Genomic DNA, 24623 nt, shown 5'->3' with positions numbered 1-24623 from the left:
AATTATAAAAAATATTTTTTCAATGAAAAATTTATTTTTTTTACATTTCATAATTAGTGATATATAAGGCACTAGTTAGTATGACCAATAAAAAAATTATTTCTCTAAATAAACTAATCCAAATGTACATGTTTTGCAACAAACAAAAAATAGGACAATAATTGATGTTTGTGTTTTGAAAATATTGTCACTTTTTTTTAATCTGATCAATAAAGTCAATAGAGTTTTTATTTTGTTTATGTTCCAACCTTATAGATTGGTTTATTGAAATACACATTATAAATAAAAAATGATCGATCATTTTCATTTTGTGACGAGTTATCACTTTTTAATTTGGCGTTTCTTATTGTATTTTTACTGTATATACAAATATGTAAATTGACAATAATCGATTTTTTCCAAGCTTTCCTAAACGAATATATAGTAAAAAAATCGTTTTTCTTAAATGGCAAACTTCATCCCTCACTTTACTAGAGTGTGTCAATTTGGTCCCATTTTCATAAAAAGTTAAGTGTATATTTGGTTGCATTTTTAGAGTGGTTAAAATTGTTTTTAGAAATGTAGAATTGATTTTGATATGTTGATTTTTTTAAAGTAGAATTAATTAATTTTGTTTGAAGCTAGAATTTGTAACTTCTAATTCTAGAATTGAGTTTTACACTCAAATTTATGGTTATTTCACTCTTACCATGTGTCCAAACATAAATCATTTTACCTTTTCTTTTTTTCTTACTATACATATATATATATATATATAGGGTCGCTTGTCCCACAATAAAATCTCTCGTCCTCAATCCTACTAGTAGCAAAGTCCATACAAACATGCTTCCCTCCATATCCAATTGTACACTAGAACATATGCAGGTCTAAGTGTCATTCTCCCTTCTTGTGGGTAGTCAAAAAGTTCACAGACACTTCTTACTTCACATATACACCTGCACATTGAAAAATGTCACAAAGAACATCCCTGACAAAGTTCTGCCTATATTTGAAACCTGAAAGCTCCCTACAATAAACTGCATGCTCCCCAAATTGATTCAGCACGCTTTACGACAAACATGACAAACCACATCAATAGAAAATAATTGGAATCATGAGGCGGTATATGAGAATAGTGCGGTACTCCACCTGTGACATATGTTGTCCTAGCCCATCGATGGGGATAGCTACAAGAAATCTTGAACATGAAATGCTTGTAAACACCTAAAAACTGTTTTTTGCCCAGTGGGCATGTCAAAATTGACTTCCATACCATGAACAAATTTTATTAAAAAGGTCACTCGCCAAAGTATGTTGGACTTTATGTGGGATGGTATCCTTACCAGCGAAACTACTAAAGTCAAAAGTCGGAAGCATACTACGAAAACCATCCAAGGCAATGTCAAAATCAGAGTCTATATCATATACTCCACTATCTCTCATATATAATCTTGTGATACTCATGTCCGGGTCCTGAAAGCCACAAAAGCAATGAATTTAGCAAAATACACACTTAAAATCAATTCAACAATGAACTAAAAAATAATATTTTTCTAGGGAATACTTAATCTTTGTGATTTAGGGTCGTTTGGCCTAGCTTTTTTTGAGCTTATGCAATATAAATTAAGTTTTATGTTATTTTATAAGTTCACACTAGTGAAAATTGTAATTTTATAAGTTATTTTATCATAAACTACCTTGAAAAACTTATAATAATATATAAAAATTAAGAGAGAAAAAAGTCAGGTCAAACGATACCTTAGTCTTTTAATTTCTTATAAATTATAGGACCATAGGGAGTATGATGTAGCATAAACAAGTCCCTTAAAATGAGTAAATTGGATTAAAAATTTGATGGTACAACAATAAGAGATAACAATGGAAGATGCTCTTAGTTTCCTTTACCATTTCACATATTTCACACTAACATAGTTTTTAGTGCACCTAAATTCTATTATCTGTCTTTATCCAACTTTTCCTTTATCCATTTAATTAATCCAAAAATATTAACCCCCTTCTATATATAAATACTACAAGCATGAAAAAATAACATATACTTTTAAATTTTTATGTATGAGATAAATGGAGAATAGTGACACTAAAACATGGAAGAACCATTGCATCAATGTTTTCTCAAAATCTGAACGTGAAGATGATGAGGAAGCTCTTAAGTGTGTTGCAATGAAGAGAATCCTTACAAATGCATGCTATAGGAAAAGTGTAGAGACTGAAGAAGAAGGAAAAGATGTTGAAAAAAAGGCTTTGTTAGAAAGACTTGTGAAAATAGCAGAAGAAGATAATGAAAAGTTCTTGTTGAAACTCAAGGAAAGAATGGACAGGTATAAAATTTGATGATTAGTTCTTGTTTAAATAAGATTATGTTTTTTTTACTTATGGAAAAAAATTCTTATAAGATCATAAAACATCTATGATCATATAAGGTCAATATCTTACCACTAAGCTGACAACGTTCATAGAAAAATTACGAGTTTTTGAAAGAAAAAAAAATAGACCGGAAGCTAATTTTAACAAATATTGTTTCATCTCGTTATAGAAACTCATTTTTGATGTACAAATATTGTTGTTGGATAATGCACAAGTACATTTGTAAGCGCGCGTGAGGTGAGACATGTACTTCTGATGAGTTGATGTGAACTAACTCGCCTAAACTTTTTTGTATGTAAATAAGAAGAGTTTTTTTGGTCTAAAAACGCGTAATTATCACAAGATTCTTTGTGAACTGAGCCTTGTATGCTATTTGAGAATCACTTCAAGAGAATTGTAATGTTTTATCTTTTATAAATCCTAATCCAGAAGCATTGACTTTGAAGTTTTGAAGCATTGACTTTTGAAGATTTGATTGAAACATCTTGTTCTTATACTGTTTTTGTTAACTAAACTTTGCACAGAGTGGGACTTGAGCTTCCAACAATTGAAATAAGATTTAAGGATATAAATGTTGAAGCACAAGTTTATGTTGGAAGTAGAGCATTGCCTTCATTACTTAACTTCTTTGTGAATGTCATTGAGGTACTTCAATATTGCACCTAATGTTTCTACCTTAATCATTGTATTATTGTATCTGATTATTCATTCTATGCTGTTTTGTTTTTTCTTTTGTTTGTTAAGGGTTGTTTAAATAATCTTCAAATAATTCCAAGTCCAAAGAAACAGTTACATATACTTCAGAATGTTAGTGGAATCATAAAGCCTAAAAGGTGAATTAAATACATTCTTTTTTTCATTTTTCTTTTATTTTTTACAATATTACAATAAATATCCATATTTACTTGTTCAGATTTTGATGTTTTTGTAGGATGACATTGCTTTTAGGGCCACCTGGTTCTGGAAAGACCACTTTGCTTTTGGCATTGGCTGGAAGACTTGGCAAAGATTTGAAGGTAAGGAAATTTCCTGACTGCCTTGTAATCTAAGCCGTGTGATCTCCAATTAACGATCGAGATGCAAAATTGTGTAACCGTGTGTGTAAGATAAGCACGCATTAACACCAGTAAGCAATCTCGGTCATTGATTTGATTTGATATCGGAGGTTTAGATTACTCATTGACAAAATCGGTTATAAACAATCTATGCCTTTGATTCAGATTAGACAGTCGAGATTGAAAACTGTATGAAGCATTTAGGGAATCCATTTCCATAGACACTTGACAATACTATGTCATAATTTGAATTTGAATTTACAAGATTATAACTAATTTGATTGGTGATGAAACTTCAGAATTCTGGGAGAGTAACATACAATGGAGAAGGACTAGAAGAGTTTGTGCCACAAAGAACATCAGCTTATGTAAGTCAATATGATAATCACATTGGAGAAATGACTGTTAGAGAAACACTAGATTTTTCAGCCAGATGTCAAGGGGTTGGACAAAATTACGGTACGAAAAAGAAACGGCGAATGAAACTTGTAATTGAATCCAAATCTTCTAGATGTGTCTTAACCAGAGTTTTAAATTTCATCACTTTGCAGAAATGTTGACTGAACTATTGAAAAGAGAGAAAGAATCACAGGTTGAACCAGATCCTGATATTTATGCTTATATGAAGGTGAGAATTATTAAAGAATCACAGGTTGAACCAGATCCTGATATTGATGTTTTGAATCCTTATTTTTGAAAAAATGGTGAACATGTTGCATTATAAGGAAGCTTCATTATTTAATAGCTTGTAATTCACTCAAAAATATGCAGGAAGCAGCAACAGAAGGTCAGCAGAACAGTGTAGTCATTGACTATATTCTTAAGGTAAAAGTCCAAATTCATCGATATAGTTGACTTGTGAAACAAGAAAAGGTTTTAATTTACTCCTTTGTGGTTTTTCTTTTTGCAGATTTTGGGACTTGAAGTTTGTGCTGACATAATGGTAGGAGACCAAATGATAAGAGGTATCTCAGGAGGGGAGAAAAAGCGACTCACTACAGGTAAGTTCGGTTTGGGAATAAAAACATGACAAACACTTTAGACCTTAATGAGGTTTATTGATTAATAATTTTTGGCTTAGGTGAGATGCTGGTTGGACCTATAAAGGTGTTATTCATGGATGAGATATCAAATGGTTTGGACAGTTCAACAACTTTTCAGATAATCAACTCAATCAAGCAGTCCATACATATTCTAAATGGAACTGCACTTGTTTCTCTGCTACAACCAGCACCAGAAACTTATGACCTATTTGATGATATTATACTTCTCACAGATGGACAAATTGTGTATCAAGGACCAAGAGAAAATGTACTTGAGTTTTTTGAATCAATCGGTTTCAAGTGTCCGGAAAGAAAAGGCGTCGCCGACTTCTTACAAGAAGTATGAATCTCATTCACTACAAGTCTTCCTTTAAAAAATATTGTTACTTTTACTTCATTAATGTATAGTTAACTTAATTTAATGTTATGCAATAGGTGACATCAAGAAAAGACCAATGGCAATATTGGGCGCGTAAAGATGAACCTTATAACTTTGTCACTGTCAAGGATTTTGCTCGAGCCTTCGAATTATTTCACGTCGGTCAACAACTTGGAGAAGAGATGGCCGATCCGTTTAATAAGTCGAAATTTCATTCAAATGCCTTGATCACAAAGAAATATGGTATTAACAAGAAAGAGTTGTTAAGGGCTTGTGTTAGCAGAGAATTGTTGCTTATGAGGCGGAATTCGTTTATCTACATATTCAAAGCCACACAAGTGAGTAACATTATATTCTATGTCTCAAAATCTTTTCGAGTAATGGACCGCTGGTGCAATTTTGTCATAATTATCTTGGTATTCTTATCTCTACTTTTTATTATTAAGAAATTCTTCTTTCATCCTTATCAGCTTACATATTTAGCAACCTTGACAACAATGTTATTTCTACGACCAACGATGCATCATTCGACCTTCGAGGATGCAGAAACATACATGGGAGCACTATTCTTCACAGTGACAGTAGCAATGTTCAATGGAATATCAGAGCTAAATATGACAATCATGAAACTTCCTATCTTTTACAAACAAAGAGATCTTCTTTTCTATCCTTCATGGGCTTATTCTCTTCCACCATGGATCCTCAAAATACCAGTAACTCTCATAGAAGTTGCCATTTGGGAATGCATATCTTACTACGGCATTGGCTACGATCGAGATACTGGAAGGTTTTTTAAACAGTACTTGGTAATCTTATGTATTAATCAGATGGCGTCTGCGCTATTTCGGTTTATGGCAGCATTAGGAAGGGATATTGTAGTTGCAAACACATTTGGAACATTTTCATTACTTGCAGTTACTGTTTTGGGAGGATTTGTTATTTCAAGAGGTATGAAAATTGTAATGTAACTCTAAACTTGGCTAATGTAATGAATCTTTCTTATGATAACATTGTTTTTTTGCATTAGATGATGTGAGCAAATGGTTTCTGTGGGGTTATTGGTCGTCGCCTTTGATGTATGGACAAAATGCTATAGCTGTGAATGAATTTCTTGGACATAGTTGGAGAAACGTAATGAACCGGTCCCTTGTTTTTAATGGTTATTCTATGAGCTTTAGTATGCGATTTTTATATAAGCTAAATTTCCTTGAATGTTGCAGGTTACTAGTACTACTTCCAATGAAACATTGGGAGTATATATACTGAAATCTCGCGGATTTTTTCCACAAGCTTATTGGTATTGGATTGGAGTTGGAGCTTTGATTGGTTATGTTTTTCTATTTAATTTTTTCTTCGCCTTGGCGTTGCACTGTCTAAGTCGTAAGTACATATTCGTCTCTCGTTTTGAGCTGTGATATTCACTCGAACGACCAAATAATTTTGTATCATTGGATATGTTGCCTTTGCAGCATTCAGAAAGGATCAAGCAGGCTTATCCCAAGAGAAATTGCTAGAGCGAAATGCTTCCACGGCTGAAGAGTTCATACAATCACAAACACAAAAGAGCTCTTCTGGCGAGTCCTTTAGCTCCAAAATATAGTTAATAATCTATTTGTATCTAAATTTTTTGTATTCAAGAAATAACATAATGATTTTGATGAAAAATCAGATACAAAGATGGACGAAGCAGTTGTCGAAAACAAAGCTAGCAGTACTGGAAAAAAAGGGATGGTTCTTCCTTTTCAACCTCTATCCCTCACTTTTGATGATATCAGATATTTTGTTGACATGCCACAGGTAACTTACTTATGTTTAAGATCATATAATAATAATTTGAATGAATTTTTATCATTACGAGATCACAGTGAGAATGAGTCTATTACCTTGGTTATATAGGCAATGAAAAGTCAAGGAGTTTGCGAGGATCGGCTCGAACTTTTGAAGGGTGTTAGTGGTGCTTTTAGACCAGGAGTACTAACAGCTCTTATGGGTGTAAGTGGTGCTGGAAAGACTACTCTAATGGATGTTTTAGCCGGAAGAAAAACTAGTGGATATATTGAAGGAAGCATCACAATATCTGGTTATCCAAAGAATCAAGAAACATTTGCTCGCATATCGGGATATTGTGAACAATCCGATATCCACTCACCTAATGTTACAGTTTATGAATCTTTGCTATATTCTGCATGGCTTCGTTTATCGCCTGAAGTTGATCGTAAAACTAGAAAGGTATAATTGTTTTCTTTTCAAATTAGAGGCACGAAAAACAAAACTATGAACATAGAAAGCAACTAGTATTAGTAATCATTAACTTGAACTCAATTTTATGAGATGCAGATGTTCATTGAAGAAGTTATGGAGCTTGTAGAGCTTAACTCATTAAGAGATGCTCTTGTTGGATTGCCAGGAGAGAATGGACTTTCAACCGAGCAACGCAAAAGGCTTACAATTGCAGTTGAACTTGTAGCAAATCCATCGATAATATTCATGGATGAGCCAACTTCTGGCCTTGATGCTAGAGCAGCTGCAATCGTAATGAGAACAGTAAGGAACACCGTGGACACAGGACGTACCGTGGTTTGCACCATCCATCAGCCAAGTATAGATATATTTGATGCCTTCGATGAGGTAAGAATTCTCAATCACCATTTTGTTTTAATTAGTACTACATATTGAAGAATTAAGTTCTTAAATATCAACTTTTCCAGCTTCTACTTCTGAAATCGGGAGGTGAGCAGATATTTGCCGGTCCAATAGGCGACTACTGTTCCGATCTGATCCAGTACTTTGAGGTGAGTCAAATGTAAATGAGATTAATTGGTAGCATATGTAGCATTAGCATATAATATTCACTTGGTGCATGAATACTATAGGCTATTGAAGGAGTTTCTAAGATCAAAGAGGGTTATAATCCTGCAACATGGATGTTGGAAGTTACATCAGCAGCAAAAGAGGAAAATTTTAAGGTCAACTTCACTGATGTGTACAAAAACTCAGAAATACACCGGTTAGACTCCTAGTAAAAACTTGCGCACTTTTCATATATTTATTCTTTTGAACCGGAGCTTCTGTTCTAAAAATTTCTAGCTGAAATTTATGATTTTGACGAGTATCGCTGAAAGATATTGATATTATAGTACTTTACATTTTTTCAGGAGAAATAAACAATTGATCCAGGAGCTTAGTGTTTGTTCTCAAGGTTCCGAGGATCTATACTTTGATGCTCAGTATTCACAAACTTTTGTAGCACAATGTATAGCTTGTCTATGGAAACAAAATTTATCATATTGGCGGAATACGTCATACACAGCAGTTAGACTCCTATTTACTATCATGACAGGTGTATTGTTTGGCCTGATTTTTTGGAATGTTGGCTCGAAAAGGTATACGGAAATGGAAACATTATTACTTTGACACAAAGACTAAAGCATGAAAAATGAAATTCAAAACAAATACTTACCATGTTGTTAAATCATTGATAATCACAGGAGAAAGGAGCAAGATCTATTCAATGCAATGGGATCAATGTATGCCGCTGTTACCTTCATAGGAGTTGTAAATGGTGCCTCGGTGCAACCAATAGTAGCAATTGAGAGAACAGTTTTTTATCGAGAAAGAGCTGCAGGAATGTATTCAGCTTTGCCATATGCTCTTGCACAGGTATTAGAATACAACGATCGATTATAGAGTTTGACCAATTGTGCCTACGTCTCAGACAAGAGTGGCCATTGTAGTTTTTCTATTATGCAATGCTTAGGGCTATGAAGCACATGATGTGTTTAAATAATTTGTTCTACTACGTTCGAGCGTCCACTCATTTATCAGTGAATATGAGTCATACAAAACATGGACAGTCGAAAAATAATCAACAAAACATAAGAGATTTGATTGAGCTGTAGAAATTAACAATGGTTTATTATGAATTGCAGGTTATTATAGAGCTTCCTCATATCTTGGTTCAAGCTCTTGTATATGGTATCATAGTATATGTGATGATGGGATTTGAGAGGACAATATCAAAACTTATGTGGAATCTCTTCTTCACATACTTTAGTTTCTTATACTATACCTACTATGGTATGATGACAATGGCCATAACTCCAAATCCACAAGTTGCTGGCATATTGTCTACCTCATTCTATGCAATTTGGTGCCTTTTCTCAGGCTTCATCATTCCCTTATCTGTGAGTTAATTACCTTCCCTTATTTGGATTGGCTTATATGAACTTATCTACCGATAAAAAAATACTTGTGAGACTGTTTGGAAAATCTTGTAGAAACAACTTATGACATGTCGATAAGTTGTTTTCAACCTATTTCCATCAGCTCTCTATGATGGCTTATATGAAAACACTTCGAATTTGTTTTATCTTTTGTTATACATATGGGTCTGTTTCGAATTTTGATTGACTTATTTAAGTTTATCTACTGACATGAACACTTGTGAGACTGATTGAGAGAATTTATGTACATATCTTATGACATGTTCATAAGATATTTTCTGCTTATAGAACTAGCTTATATATAAGCGATTATCATTATAAGCGCTTATGCCATAAGCTGCAAATTAAGCTGTTTATTTCAAACAGGGTCATAGCTTATACATAAACACTTATATAATAAGCGCTTAATTAAGCTATTTATCTATGCAATAAACTAACTTTGAAAATTGATAACAATGACAGAGAATACCAATATGGTGGAAGTGGTACTATTGGATATGTCCTGTTGCATGGACGTTGAATGGATTGGTGACTTCCCAATATGGAGACATCATGGAACCACTTGAGAATGATAAAAGTGTTAAAGAATTTGTGAAGAGTTATTTTGGATTTGAACAGGAAAATCTAGGAATGGCTGCAATTTTTGTGGCTGGTTTCTCAGTGTTGTTTGCACTTATCTTCACCTTTGGCATCAAAGCATTCAATTTCCAAAAAAGATGAAATAACTGCAATGCTTATGTTCTAATGCTTTCATGCATCTATATGAAACATGGTTCCCATAGTGTAAATGTAAGGATACATTTAAAACCATACATGAATTTAAGAACTCCAATTAGGCATAATCTATTCAAGAATCTTCTTAACCCCTTTAGATAAATATATTCTAATGATTTCGATCAAGAATACAAACTTCCCACTTAATTCTATCAATGCAAAGCGCGCACTGTGAGTAGGATTGCCGCCACAAACATCACACCGGCCAGTGGCAATTGTCAACCGTTTAACTCATCACTGCCACTGTCATCTTCGTTGTTGCCTCTGCTGTTATTTTTGCTGTCTATCATCATAGCCTCTGTTGTCACGAGCTAGAAATAACCTTGTTGCCTTCACTTATTAATTAGTTGATTAATTTAAGTTTCTTTCTTTAAAAAATTGTTGCATTAGTGGAGAAAAGGTTTACATCCTGTGACGAAGAAGAAGAGACTAGTCACATAAATGAAAATTGTGATGATAAATTAGAAGAGAGCGGTCACACAAATGAAGATGAAGAACCTAAGGTTGGGATGATATTTAGTTCTAAAGAAGTTACCAAATATCACAAGAATTACGCTCGATGTATGGGTTTTGAAGTTAGTAAAATCAGTTCAAAAAATGGAGCTGATGGAAAAAGATATACTCTACTCTTAGATGTAGTCGTGCAAGAAGCTATGTGAGCAATTCTAAAAGCCTTTTAAAGCCAAATCCTATTTGTAATTTTCATTTATCTTATTGATGCTGCTTTGATGCTGCTTAGCCTTCATTTATCTTTTTGAACTATTTGTAATTTTCCCATCCTTGCATTCCTTGTGTGTGCTTGGTTAGTGTTTTAATACATTCTCTTGGCCTTTGCAATATATATATATATATATATATATATATATATATATATATATATATATATATAGGGGACACTTCAAGTGAGAGGGATGTCTTATTATGAGAGATGAGAGGAATAAATATAAATCATAGGATGCAAATGAAAGGTCATGATTAAATGAAAACAACATGCGCTGCAATTATCCTTCTGTGTTTCCATTTTCTTGAAAGAAAAAAAATCCCTCTTTCTTTCTCTTTCTTCACGACGATGAAAATTCTTTTCCTCTAATTTTCTCATATCTACCTATTTCATTACTCCCACACAATTCTTCATTTTCTTGTGCAAATTTTGTGAACCTCTCAATGGTTAATATTTTTTTTCTAATCAAATCGGTAAAGGGCATGTTCATATGGATTCAAACGTTGGATTTTGAAGGATCTACAATTTCAATTAAATGTATTCATGGTCGATTTCGTTTTGGTGGGTCAAGATTGCGTGCAGGATAGTATGCAGAATCACACAAGCTTTTTCTTGGTTAAAAGACAAAACTTTATATAATAAAAACATAGAAAAACTTAATTAGTTTTCAAGATCATAAAACATAGATATTGGGTTCTGTTATTAGGAATTCCAATCAGTTTTGAGAAACATGACAGAACAATAACAACATGGATGACTACCAGTTAGGAATATGAATCTGAGAGGTAATTTGAATACGAAAACGCAGTCGAACCACAAAACACGCATAAAGCAAATTGAGCAAACAGTTGCGCACATTTAAGAGAACATTTAATCATGACCGTTCGTTTACATCCTATGGTTTATATTTGTTCCTCTCATCTCTCATAATAAGACACTCCTCTCACTTGAAGTCTCCCCTATATATATATATATATATATATATATATATATATATATATATTAAATTTAGATTATTTTTATGTAATTGATTTTCAAACAGAGATTATCTATCAATCATGTTGAAACTTGACTTTGGAAAGAAAGAAGATCATTACATTAAAACTTTTCATTCATTGCAAAGAAAGAAGATCATTACAAATGATAGAAACACTGGTTCAGGGACATTTCCCCACCGTAGCATAGTTCCTACATTTCTAGCCAAACCTACAAGGCCATGAGCTACTCTATTTTTGCCTCTTTTAACAGCAACCACCTTACTGTTAATTAAACTAGACAATAAAGATATACAATCAGCAACAATGAAGTCAATTTCCACAAGAGATAAAACTCCATGAACACATTTTACCACTTGCTCAAAATCCATTTCCACCACAGTGTTCTGCAAATTCAGCTCTTTAATTCAATTAAGACACCATCTCAGTACCATTGCTTCTGCCACTAAAGGAGAGGTTTTGGAGTTTTCTTTCAAAGTGGATGCTGCAGCATTCACTTTAACTCCAAAATTTGAAGCGCTTGTCTCTCTAGTCGCACATGTCAGCATAGAATATGCCTTTGTTCTGCAATTGTGCACTATTTTGATCTTGAGCAGTAGTTTATTAATGGCAGCTACCTATTTAACTCCTTCACTTGCAATTGTAACCTGCTAACCTGCTACTCAGAAAACCTGCAAAACACAACCATACATGCTATAAGTCATACTCGAAAGGCAAGGCAACAAAAAAACCTGCATAAATACAGCAGGTGTAACAAAACAGAATCGGAACACACTTGGAAAAAACAAACCAAGACCCACAGCTCCCAAACAACAACTAAGCTACACAATCACTTGGCAAAACAAAAACAGAAACACCAAAAAATGCAGCAACACAATCCACTCTCAAGGTCAGCAAAACACAATCCACTCAACCAAGCCCAAACTAGAACTGCAACAACAGTAACAGACTGAAAATTACATCTCCCTCCCACACTTTGAAATTTGAACAGTACAAAGCCAAGAAAAGACCCAAAAACTGCATTGCAACCCCGTTTTCTCCGACACTTCGCATCAAAGCTTAAATTTTAAAATGAAAAAAAAAAAAACAAGCAAGCATTGAATTCACCGCAAATAATCAACAAGTAATGCGGTGGACTGGCAGTGGAAGAAAGTGCAGCTCACCATGGTAATAGAGTGGGATTGTGGTGTTATGGTGGCATCACATGATGTGGAGAACGAATTGGTGAGGCATCGACAAGGGAAGCCAGAAGAGAGAGAGTGTTTCCAATTTCACATGATGTGAAGAACAAATTGTAATCGATTAGCCCCTCAAAGTTTACATGTTGGAACGATGGCGTAGTTGAAGGTAAGAAGGGGTGAAGGGACACAGAGGAGTTTTGCTGCACCATTCACCAACATGTATTTCCGGCAAACAATTTAGGGTTAAGTTGGGCATTTTGTCTAAAAATGAATTTAAGAGAGTGGCCCCATCAGGATGCCAAGTCATTCGCGGGATTTTCACAACAACAGGTCTCGTGCTCATCAGCATATTCCTTTGACCAAATTCTTACAAACACACTTCAAAGTTATCATAAAACGCAGCAACACAAGTAGGCCAAATATTTGTTGTAAAAAAAACGTAGGCCAAATATTGAAACAGTGAGCTAAAACTAATGAAACAATGAGCTAAGACTATTGAAACAATGAACTAAAATTCACCAAGTGAGAGAAATCACACAAAACACATCAACACAAAGATTTCCTACAAAACGCACATGTGAGAAAGACTTCACAATACCTGAACACAGCAACACAAAGAACATGGAAACACAAAGAAGCAAGAACACTAAAAATACGGGAAATCCAGAACGTGTCGTTTATGTGTAAAGTGTGAACAGAAGATTAGCAACAAGAAACATACAAATGACGGCAAAAGATAGGAGAATTTGAACCACTAACAGTAGAGAAAAAGTGATGGAAGACGTTCTAGAAGGAGATTGAAGTAGACCGAAGATTAGGATTTCTGAGAGCGAGAGGGATATCGAACCAAAAGATTGAAAATATTAGGGTTGCATAGGAAAGTGCTTGAGATTTGAAAGAAATGTAGTTTTGGTAGAAAAGGTTTTAGGAGAAATTTAGGGATTTTGAGAGAAATGAGGTTTGGAGCACACGGGACTTGTGAAAATGGACGGGGGAAGACGAAAATGCGTGATTATTCCTAAACAATGTGGCAGATGTAGATGTCTAAAACCTGCGCAGGACCCGTCGTAAGTGATCAACAGGGGCGGTTAACAGGCAACCAGGGCAGGATTAGTGTCGCAAACTGCAAATTTTCTTGTAGTGCTCGCGCAATGCCTTCAGTTCATAAACAATAACTGCATTATTAACAGCAAAGCAGCAAATTATTCGAACTATTCTTCTTCAGTGTTCAAACTAGCAAATCACAATTTAAAGCTCATCCAATGCAACCACTTCTTTACTAAAAGATGAATGTAGAACACAATTTACAAATACGCAAAGTGGCAACAATGACATACAAAATATTGACTTATTCTCAAAAGAGCAATAGTGTGGAGGCACAATGTAAAGTACACATTAAAATTGAGAAGTCTTCGATCCCCCGCAACTGCGATCGGAGGGATCTGGAACCCCTTAATGTCAAAACTGACGACCGAACCGGAGATACTAGTGGTGAAAACAAAAAATAAATAAATTGAGAAGTCGGGTAAATCAACACCAAGACCAACATGTTTAACTCGTGTTTTAGTGAATTATCATTAAATGTATCATTCTATCTAAATTCAAATTCAATATAAATGAATGCAACCAACCAACCTATTGAATGATATGTGCAAATTGAATATTATCATTTGGAAAAGAAAATAAATGCAACAAAGCATAAAGAAAGAAATCGAATTGAAATTAAAATAAATATAAATGAGAAAGAAACACAAGGGAAAGTAAGTACCTGTCAACAGCTGAGATTGAAATAAAAGACCGATGCATAAATCGTTGGAGCTTCTTAATTACAGTGACGGATGAAGAAGGGACGGTGATATATGTTTGGTTGGTGGAATGTGAAGAGACTAAAATGCCCCTCTATGAATCCAACTCGAAAATAACAAAAGGTGTTTGGTACTAGTAGTTGAGAGGGATCTGGATTAGGTGCAGCTATCAATTCATAACTACATGCAGTAGTAAGCTCAAAACCGTTCGATCAAGATTGAATGGTTGAAATTTAAAGATTGAATAGTAAGAAAAATGAAAATGTTAGAAAAACAAAAGTGTATTTAAATCTGAGTCGTATGAGTTTGATCAGACGGATCTGATGCACTGACTGCATCTTAACTGACCGCACTCAATCAGTGGTTATGGTGCAAGAAAAATACAAACACACTTCCACACTTATCACACCTTCCACTTTAAGAAGCTCTCCAACGATTCCACACTTTCCACTTTCACCTCCTTCGCCGCTCCCCGTCGAGCTCTTCGCCGCCGCCTATTTATCTCTCTCTCTCTCTAAGTCTCATTCGCCGCCGTCTCTCTGTCTCGCTCTCTCATTGCGTCGTTCTTACCTCTCTAGCTCTACTCACTCCGGCGTTGATATCTCGCTCTTGTTGCAGTCTCTGCAACTCTCTTTATCCCTCCAACACATTTTCAAGGTAAAGACACTTTAAAATTGTGATTTCAGGTTAAATAAGCATAAAATGATGATGAAGTATAAATTGAGGGTTTTGGATTGGTCTTGGATATATTTTTGTATTTTTATCTTAAATTAATTCTGCTACATGTGAATTTTGCTTTTCTTAATTTAACCGATAGTGATAGAATTGTTTTCAATTTCGAATTCGATTTTTGTGTCAGTGTTATTATAATATTTGTGTGATTTTAAATTAGTTTTATTAGTTATGTTGTTGCTTTCAAGCATATGATATAAATATGGAATAAATTACCAATAATTTAGAAATGCAAATTACTTAAATCACTTCAATTTGTATCTTAATCAGAGCAAGTTGAAGTTGTTTGTGTTAGACTCATCACTCATTATATGATGAAAGGAATCTAGGATTGTTGTTGAGTATTGTTGTTGTGTGTGTGAGAGAGAGAGAGTGAGAGAGAGAGAGAGAGAGAGAGAGAGAGAGTTTAATTTTATGGTAATGCAATGGAAGCATATGCATTACCCTGTTTTTTTGAACAATTTCAATGAATAGTATTATTACTATTATCTATGAAGATAACTGATTTTTATAAAACTTGGTTATGCTAAATAGTTATCTGGTTTTGCTGCTTGCTAGTTGATTTCATGGTTATGATTAGTGATTCGTATATCCTCCACTCATCAGTTGCGTCGATGACATGACGATGGCCATTTTAAAGCTGCGATAGACAAGTCGACTGAAAGAAGTAGTGTCATATTTAGTAGCTAATATATAATGTATATGATGTTTCAATTGAATGAAGTACAGAATTTATCTGTCTCATCTGTCTTCTATATTTCTCTGCTCTCACGTAGTAACTTCTTTTTGTTTTTTTTCCCAAAACCCTAACTTCTTTTGATACAGATAGAGAACAAAAACTTCACTGCACAAAATGGGTGCTTCAGCGTCACATATGACAGATATTCATAACCAAACCGATTCTCGATTGGAGCTCCGTAAGTGTACTGACTTTGATAGAGAAGGATTAACGAGTTCGGTTATTGTTGTTCAACCTCATACAATCGAACCTATCAATTCCAGAAGGTTTTTCACTAATTGGAGCTATACATCAACACCCAGGTTCATCAAATTTTATTGCAATGAAGTTATGTTTTATACTGTAAGCCCAGGAAACTTCAGTGCCAACAGAGCATTCATTGTCGAAATGATTGTCGAAATGAATGGTCAGAACATAACATTCGCCACCCCGATTCCACGAACTCCAACTATCAGGTAATGTTTCAATTTCATTCCATTTTACCGAAGTAATGATTTTATAATAATGATTGCTAGTATTGTTTTTTAAGTAGTATTAATGAAAATTTCATCGCAATTCTTGTTTCAGGCGTTCCATAGTGACTATGCCTGAGAGTATTCCAGACAGGACAGAGGAACCTCTTCTCAGTGGCGGATCTGGCCTAAGATTCCCATGCTTATGCTAGGGGTGGTGTGTATATCTATATAAATTCTTTAATACATAGGGGTTTTGATAGTCGAAGGATATAACATTTTAGTTTTGTGGATGGTTGAGTGTTCTTCCTTAACTGCTTTAAAAGAGAACAATTTGTCTTTAGCTCCTTCTGTTGGGTCTAACGTGATCAATTTTCTAGTTTTGCTGCTTGCTAGTTGATTTCAATAAATCTTGAAATTTTTTTGGAAGAAAAAAGTTTCAGATTGTTCTTTGAAAAAATGTCCTTTGAAAAAAGTTTCAGATTGTTCTTTGAAAAAATGTCCTTTTGTAGGTAAAAATGTGTCAAGTCTTTCTCAAAAGATTGTTTAAGAAAGTTTAGGGAAAAAATCTCGAAATTTGTTTCCGGAAAATAAGATCCGGAGGAAAAGTTCCGAATTTTTTTGTTGGAATAAAAGTACCAAAGTTTTTCTCAAAATTTGATTTGGAAAGTTTTCGAAAAAATGTTCCAGAATTTTTTTCAGAAATTAAGTTCCATATTTTTTCCAGCTTGCTTGGATGTTTGGCCTAAAATTTCTTTAAGTACCCACTTTTGATCAATCAATCCTTTGTATCTTGGCCCCTAGAATGGTGGTACTCACACCACGCACCTTGATTAGGCCTTGTCAGTTGTTTATGGGTCTTGTTTTCTCGGTAGGTCAGCTAATTTCGTTTGCAAACTTTCATTTAAAATGTTGACCAATCTTGTGTTCAACAGAGTGAAAAAGTGAACATGTGTCGGTTGTCTTTCATCATGACAAGGTGGTGGTGATCTGAAAGATCTATTGCTTCTTTCTTGCCAACGCGAAGGTGGTCCATCTCAACGATATCTTCTTTCTTGCCTTTCTGAGACGTTCATTGGCGTCGCGAGTTCTCTTTTCCGCATTACTTTCCTCACCCTTGATATATCAATTTACCCTTTTCATCACTTCCTGCATACTAAAGTGTCGGTTTCTGTGTGAGGGACTCGTTGAAATGACCTGCTTTAAGATCGTTGTGGAATGTAGCTACAATTACAAACATTTCTTGGTTCTGATTTCAGACCTTAATTGGTTAGGTACTCAAAGAGATTCTAACTGAGCCTAACGTGTTTACTCCCAGCAAATTACTCCAAACAAATTGACGCAAAGGCTTGTGGTGGTTACCTTAACATGGTTACTCCCGACAAATTGATGAATTAACTTTCCATGGAAGTCAGCGTACCTCGTGATAGAATTTCTGCGAAGGTTCATGTATCATCTTAAGGTCATCTCCTTAAGAGTTCCTGAGAGCAGTTTACACTTCAATTGTTCGGCGACTTCGTTAATGGCTAGTTGAGTCTAGACTGAAACTAGCTGCTCTAAGGGATTGGATTTACCAACGAACATAGGTAGATGGGGGGACTTAGAATTCTATAGAACAAGACCTAGTGGATAAATCAGGAATACAGAAACAAAAACAACACTTGGACCGGAGAATGTGATTGCATTATAAGGCCGCAATTGAACAGATCAAGCAAGTTCAAATTGACGTAACATAAAACCTATTAATCTGAAAGCACCGTGAAGAGCAACAAAAGTCCACATACCACCTAATTGACACCAACACGTAAAATCTTCCTGTGCTTCAGGACCCCACAGTAACAACAAAGAATGTGCTAAACTATTAATAGGAGTAGAGACTGCCGCAGTTAAGAAGTTATAACCTTCCAAATAGGAACTTGCCAATCCATGAGTATACCATGAAGTTACAAAGGTGGTACCTGTGAACCAACCACATCACTTGAGCCAACCATTGGCCGTGGTTCAACTCTTATTCCGATTAGTCATCAGTCGCCAGCCTTTCTTGTTCAATTTGTTCTGATTGTGCTTGCACGGTTTTTGCTGCACAATTGCTCCATCGTTGCCTGGATTGCGCCAAGGGCTCCATTTTTGTGAGTATGTGATTATGCTTGTGCCATCTCGTCAGTTGTGTTGGTACAACTGGAAAATTAACTTTACTTAGACCCCACGATGGGTGCCAAATGTTCTTGCATGAGTTATTTATTTAGGAATATCAGGGTAACATTGTGTTAGGTATTGATCTTAGGTTTTATCAATATTTGTGAATAGTGGGGTTTTGTTGTTTGGATTCCGACTGGTAATTGTTGGGGAGAGAGAGAGGGAGGGAGGGAGAGAGATGGTGGGAGAGAGAGAGAGAGACAAGCAAATAATCTCAAATATTATAATGACTCATATTTGAGAATCATATGAAGAAAATTCTTCAACAATTACATGGAGTACATTGCTTCTTCAAAAAAAATTACATGGAGTACATTTCAGACCATATACATAAATACAAGCTTCCCTTTTTTTCTTTGGTTTATTGCACCTGTTGGGGCAGAGGTGAATTCGGATCCTCTATAAAGGAGAGGATCCGAATCCGGGCAGAGGTATTGTAACTCTGACTTTTTGGGCGAGTCTTGTGCTCGGAAAGGCTTTGTATATAAATTTTTTAGCTGTTAAAAAATAAATAAATAAATAAATAAATAAACCATAAATACAAGCTTCTAAATTGGTGAATAAGTTGATGATAATTACTTACTTTTTAGGTTCTGCTCTATCTCTGCATAGAAATTTCAAGGAACCTACAAAGACAATAATAGCAAACGAAAGAAAGAAAATCATGCTTAAAAATAAAATAACCCAAAGTATTTTGGTTTCACAATCATCAACGTGTAATACTTTTTGTCCTGATGGAGGATCAGTGGGAGTTTTACTATTTGGTGTTTTTAGTGTCTCTTTTTCTACTTGCAACTCATTGCACTTGGTCCAAATTTTAGCGTGTTCAGAAAAAATTCTATTGTACTTGATACCGTTAGATACCAAAGCAAATAAATTAACAGTTGCTGCTAAAGCTGAAAGTGTTGCAAGAAACCAACGATCTGAGCATTTAAGAATAGTGCTACGGTTGCAAAGTGTTGTTAGGATAACACCTTGGAAAACAAAATAGTAGTTTGCTAGTTGGAATCCGTTTGATAGGAGTTGAGTCAAATGGCCTTGTTGTTTCTCTAATTCCTTTTTTAATGCTTTTATATCTTCATCGAGCTTTTTCTCCTTCTGCTTCTTCTTGCGTTGATTTTCCGGCTGACTTGGTCTCGGAGTGTGAGTGATTCCCAAGTTTTGTTGGTTCGGGTTTTCCATCATAGTGGTCAAGGCTGGATTTTCTTTTTCTTTAGTTGTATTTTGTTGAATGTCTTTAAACTCGATCGCTTTGCCTATTTATAATTTGTTTTAGGGGTTTAGTATTACTTGTACTAACTCTTGTTTAGTATAAAGGAATTTTTATTACAAAGGAATCTCTAACAAACAACAATCATGAGTATTTAAAAAAATGAATACAAAGGAGACAATACAAAGGCCAAACGAGGCACACTATACCAAAAGATACAAACAATAACCACCAAGACTAAACAATTTGGGCTCGATACGTGACATTGGGACTAATCTTTGAGGTTGTTGTGGAATGATTTATTATTATTATTATTTATTTATTTTTTATTATTATTATTATTATTATTATTATTATTATTATTATTATTATATGACCTTATTAATATATTTTTCAAAGTTATGTTATTTATATTAATAATAAGTTGTTGTGAAATACTACTAGTATAAGTTATATAACTTATATTAATGTACTTATATTTATATATTGTATATCCAAAATAATTACACATGAATGAAAGTTAAACGGGTAATAAGTTGAGCCACTAATTCTTTCTGAACAGCAAAATCAATCATTTTGAAAACTACGTCCATAGACCTAGGAGAGAAAACATTGTTACGCATGATTATTTGAACTCTTTAAAAAGATCAACATCATCTGATACTAGGAAGTCAAAAGTGTCAAACGCGAATGGTATAAAGACATGTTGATTGTCAGAACACGTTTTCTCATGTTTGACCACTTTGCTTGAAGCAGCTTTGATAGCCGCTTGTCCTACAATAAAATCATCCGTCCTCAATCCCACAAGTGGGGAAACTCCGTCAAGTCCCACAATAAAAAAATTCTAACCATTCAACGGTATATGACAAAGTATCATTGTTTGACAGGAGAGATTTCCACATCAAACGATGATTACAGTTTGTCAAATGTCATGACAAATACTATATAAAAATTTTAAATTTTAATTATATAAGGTGCCAGAGACTTTCTTAATTTACAAAATGAAGATTAATCATACACATTATAAATAAAAACGATCGATCATTTCATTCTGTGATGAGTTGGCAAGTGATTAATTCGTGTCATTTCTAAATAAGAGATGTTAGGGAAGGTAACTCACAGATTAGGGAATGATAAAGCCTGAGAAAAGGCACCAAATTGCATAGAATGAGGTGGACAATATGCCAGCAACCTGTGGATTTGGAGTTATGGCCATTGTCATCATACCATAGTAAGTATAGTATAAGAAGCTGAAGTAAGTGAAGAAGAGATTCCACAAAAGTTTTGGTACTGTCCTCTCAAATCCCATCATCACATATACTATGATACCATATACAAGAGCTTGAACCAAGATATGAGGTAGCTCTATAATAACCTGCAATTCATGATAAACAATTGTTGAGTTCTACAGCTTAATCAAATCTCTTATTGTTTGTCGATTATTTATCGACTGTCCATGTTTTGTATGACTCATATTCACCGATAAATGAGCAGACGCTCGAACAAATTAGAACAAATTATTTAAACACATCATGTGCTTTTTAGCCCTAAGCATTGCATAATAGAAAAATTATCATAGCCACTCTAAAATTCGATTGCTGTAAAAAGTTGTAATTAATCAAAAGTTTGTAAAAAAGATGTAGAATTTGTTAAAATATTTTTTGCAAAAAAACATATTTGATAGGTAAAGAAGAAGAAGAAGAAGAAGAAGAAAAAACTGGTACAATGATGATGAAAGTAAAAAATCTTGATGAAAGTAAAAACTGGTTCAAAAAAGTCTCAATGTTTTTAGTGAGATCGTTGAAAAAGTGAACAAAAAGAAAAGAAGAAGAAAACCAGTGATGATGAACCGAGAAAGTAATAAAGAAGAATAAATTTGATACAGTGATAATGAATGTAAAAAGTATTTGAGAGTTCAAGAAAGTCTGAAGGCTTTTGGTGAGATTGTTGAAAAGGTCTATCAAGTGTATTTTCAACTAAAAAGTCTCTCAAAATTCATTCCATAGAAGAATCCATCAAAATCGGTAGACTTTGGACATTTTTAAAGTAGTAACAAATCTCAATTGAATAACAACGGATTTTGTTGCCCAGAAAAAAAATCATGTTTGTCTTAATTGAATACCACAAGATTTATTGAACTTTTGTAAAAGTCTTGATTGAATACCTCAAGATTTTTTTGTCATAAAATAGTCTTTTAAAATCCCATGAAATCCCAATCCAATACACCCCAAAAGCATGAAAAATGAAATTCAAAACAAATCCTTACCATGTTGTTAAATCATTGATAATCACAGGAGAAAGGAGCAAGATCTATTCAATGCAATGGGATCAATGCATGCTGCTGTTACCTTCATAGGAGTTGTAAATGGTGCCTCGGTGCAACCAATAGTAGCAATTGAGAGAACAGTTTTTTATCGAGAAAGAGCTGCAGGAATGTATTCAGCTTTGCCATATGCTCTTGCACAGGTATTAGAATACAACGATCGATTATAGAGTTTGACCAATTGTGCCTACGTCTCAGACAAGAGTGCCCATTGTAGTTTTTCTATTATGCAATGCTTAGGGCTACAAAGCACATGATGTGTTTAAATAATTTGTTCTAATTTGTTCGAGCGTTTGCTCATTTATCAGTGAATATGAGTCATACAAAACATGGACAGTCGATAAATAATCGACAAAACATAAGAGATTTGATTGAGCTGTAGAATTTAACAGTTGTTTATCATGAATTGCAGGTTATTATGGAGCTACCTCATATCTTGGTTCAAGCTCTTGTATATGGTATCATAGTATATGTGATGATGGGATTTGAGAGTACAGTACCAAAATTTTTGTGGAATCTGTTCTTCACTTACTTTAGCTTCTTATACTATACCTACTATGGTATGATGACAATGGCCATAACTCCAAATCCACAAGTTGCTGGCATACTGTCTACCTCATTCTATGCAATTTGGTGCCTTTTCTCAGGCTTCATCATTCCCTTATCTGTGAGTTAATTACCTTTCATAACATCTATTTATTTACAAATTACACGAATTAAGTTTATTTTGATCGACTTATTTGGACTTATGTACCGATAAAAAGTACTTGTGAGAATGTTTGGAAAATCTTGTGGAAACAACTTATATAACCTAACATATATTTTAGTTATGACAGGTAATACCAACTTATTTCCATAAGCTCTCGGTGATAGCTTATGATGACGACTTATAGCTCATATGAACACATTTTGAATTTGTTTTATCTTTTGTTATACATATGAGCCTATTTCGATTAACTTATTTGAGTTTATCGACCGACATGTGAACTTATGAGGCTAATTGGGAGAACTTATGAAAATAGTTTAAGACATGTTCATAAAGTTGTTTTATGCTTATTTTCATAAGTTCTCCAAGATAGCTTATAACTTATACAAAAACAATTTAACTTTATTTTATCTTTTGCTATAGAAATAACTTATACATAAGCTCTTATCCTAAGCGCTTATGCTATAAGCTGCAAATTTATTATTTATTTATCCAAACAGGGTCATAGCTTATACATAAACAAACACTTATATAATAAGTTCTTAATTAAGCTATTTATCTATGCATGGCCTAACTTTGAAAGTTGATAACAATGACAGAGAATACCAATATGGTGGAAGTGGTACTATTGGATATGTCCTGTTGCATGGACCTTGAATGGATTGGTGACTTCCCAATATGGAGACAACTTGGAACCACTTGAGAATTATAAAAGTGTTAAAGATTTTGTGAATAGTTATTTTGGATTTGAACAGGAACATCTAGGAATGGCTGCAATTTTTGTGGCTGGTTTCTCAGTGTTGTTTGCACTATTATCTTCACCTTTGGCATCAAAGCATTCAACTTCCAAAAAAGATGAAATAACTGCAATGCTTATCTTCTAATGTTTTGATGCATCTGTAGGAAACATGTTGGGATGAATTCCATTCACTTTTATATGAAATATGATTCCATATTCTAAATGTAATGATACATTTAAAGCTATACATGCATGAATTTAAGAACTCCACTTAGTCATCATTCTCTTCGGGAATCTTATTAACCCACAGAAACTAAACCCACAGTCGCGAATCGCGTTCTCCCACCGGCCGCCGTGATTCACATTATCCTAGCAAAGGTTGCTACTGCCGCCATTTCGTAACAATGGAGATGAATGAATTTGAGTTTTGTTGTTGAAGAGAGGCAGAGAGTGAATGAAGAAGAGATGGGTTTTTTCTGGGTTGAGATGGGTTTTAGGAAGAAATGAAGAAGAGACTCAAAACCACATTATTTTAAGTGTTTTGATTCCTATCCATTGATCTGCCACTAAAAGAAATGAAGGGTTGAGATTATCCCACATTATTTCCTACAGTTTTTCTCCACGCGAGACAATCTGTTCCCTATAACTAACCAATACGTGGGACCATTAAATTCAGTACATGGGGTTAGGGGTTATTAGGATTAAGAATCACACTTAGAGTGCGGTTGATTTGCTAAAAAACATGGGATTGGACAACTTTTATTGTACCCTGTTTGATTTGAAAATGGTTATGGAACTAGACAAATTAGGCAGTAAGGGACAGGACAAAAACAAGATTTTTTATCCCTCACTGAACCACATGACAACTTTTTGTCCACAGTACAACTATAAAAAATACGAAAATACCCATTTTATTTTCGAATATAAAAATATTATCGCTCTATATCTTTCCGGTACAGTTTTGTTCTGTCTTGGATTATCTTGTT

General features: G+C 34.3%; 4 protein-coding genes across 5 annotated transcripts; 3 read left to right on the top strand and 1 right to left on the bottom strand.

The window, feature by feature from the left end:
• Positions 1-1787: 1787 nt before the first annotated feature.
• On the top strand, positions 1788-10590 carry LOC123914961 (pleiotropic drug resistance protein 1-like). Of its 2 annotated transcripts, XM_045966128.1 has the most exons (23): positions 1788-2318; positions 2889-3009; positions 3109-3197; positions 3296-3380; positions 3719-3878; positions 3971-4047; positions 4191-4244; positions 4330-4420; positions 4501-4802; positions 4898-5179; positions 5312-5789; positions 5869-5972; positions 6062-6221; positions 6311-6415; positions 6511-6638; positions 6738-7070; positions 7179-7469; positions 7550-7633; positions 7715-7848; positions 7997-8224; positions 8330-8501; positions 8771-9025; positions 9527-10558. In XM_045966128.1, the coding sequence occupies exons 1-23, from the start codon at positions 2062-2064 to the stop codon at positions 9782-9784; spliced, it is 4248 nt and encodes a 1415-aa protein (XP_045822084.1). In that variant the 5' UTR covers positions 1788-2061; the 3' UTR covers positions 9785-10558. The 2 variants fall into 2 exon arrangements, with proteins under 2 accessions (XP_045822084.1, XP_045822079.1); XM_045966123.1 differs by having other exon boundaries at positions 1831-2318; positions 4898-5789; positions 9527-10590.
• Positions 10591-14961: 4371 nt separating this feature from the next.
• On the top strand, positions 14962-16836 carry LOC123914982. The gene is made up of 3 exons (XM_045966145.1): positions 14962-15197; positions 16098-16466; positions 16579-16836. Exons 2-3 carry the CDS (start codon positions 16126-16128, stop codon positions 16673-16675), a joined length of 438 nt encoding a protein of 145 aa, XP_045822101.1. The 5' UTR covers positions 14962-15197; positions 16098-16125; the 3' UTR covers positions 16676-16836.
• A 2114-nt stretch (positions 16837-18950) lies between these two features.
• LOC123914978 lies at positions 18951-19891 on the bottom strand. Its single transcript, XM_045966139.1, has 2 exons — positions 19243-19891; positions 18951-19156 (listed from the first exon to the last, which is right to left on the bottom strand). Exons 1-2 carry the CDS (start codon positions 19842-19844, stop codon positions 19153-19155), a joined length of 606 nt encoding a protein of 201 aa, XP_045822095.1. The 5' UTR covers positions 19845-19891; the 3' UTR covers positions 18951-19152.
• A 2276-nt stretch (positions 19892-22167) lies between these two features.
• LOC123914973 (ABC transporter G family member 53-like) lies at positions 22168-23845 on the top strand. The gene is made up of 3 exons (XM_045966135.1): positions 22168-22335; positions 22605-22859; positions 23498-23845. Exons 1-3 carry the CDS (start codon positions 22192-22194, stop codon positions 23780-23782), a joined length of 684 nt encoding a protein of 227 aa, XP_045822091.1. The 5' UTR covers positions 22168-22191; the 3' UTR covers positions 23783-23845.
• Positions 23846-24623: the final 778 nt, after the last annotated feature.

This window comes from Trifolium pratense, linkage group LG1 (assembly GCF_020283565.1).
Source record: "Trifolium pratense cultivar HEN17-A07 linkage group LG1, ARS_RC_1.1, whole genome shotgun sequence".
Lineage (NCBI taxonomy): Eukaryota > Viridiplantae > Streptophyta > Magnoliopsida > Fabales > Fabaceae > Trifolium > Trifolium pratense.
The sequence above is the reverse complement of the archived record's forward strand: the minus strand, read 5'-3'. Positions and strand labels throughout refer to the sequence as shown.

Coding starts and splice junctions, on each gene's coding strand:
- LOC123914961 (XM_045966123.1), top strand. CDS start 2,062: ATGGAGAATAGTGACACTAAAACATGGAAGAACCATTGCATCAATGTT. Junction 5,790..5,868: donor AGGATTTGTTATTTCAAGAG/GTATGAAAATTG, acceptor TTTTTGCATTAG/ATGATGTGAGCAAATGGTTT. Junction 7,470..7,549: donor TATTTGATGCCTTCGATGAG/GTAAGAATTCTC, acceptor CAACTTTTCCAG/CTTCTACTTCTGAAATCGGG.
- LOC123914978 (XM_045966139.1), bottom strand. CDS start 19,844: ATGATGGAAAACCCGAACCAACAAAACTTGGGAATCACTCACACTCCG.
- LOC123914973 (XM_045966135.1), top strand. CDS start 22,192: ATGGGATCAATGCATGCTGCTGTTACCTTCATAGGAGTTGTAAATGGT. Junction 22,336..22,604: donor TGCCATATGCTCTTGCACAG/GTATTAGAATAC, acceptor CATGAATTGCAG/GTTATTATGGAGCTACCTCA. Junction 22,860..23,497: donor GCTTCATCATTCCCTTATCT/GTGAGTTAATTA, acceptor TAACAATGACAG/AGAATACCAATATGGTGGAA.
- LOC123914982 (XM_045966145.1), top strand. CDS start 16,126: ATGGGTGCTTCAGCGTCACATATGACAGATATTCATAACCAAACCGAT. Junction 16,467..16,578: donor CCACGAACTCCAACTATCAG/GTAATGTTTCAA, acceptor TTCTTGTTTCAG/GCGTTCCATAGTGACTATGC.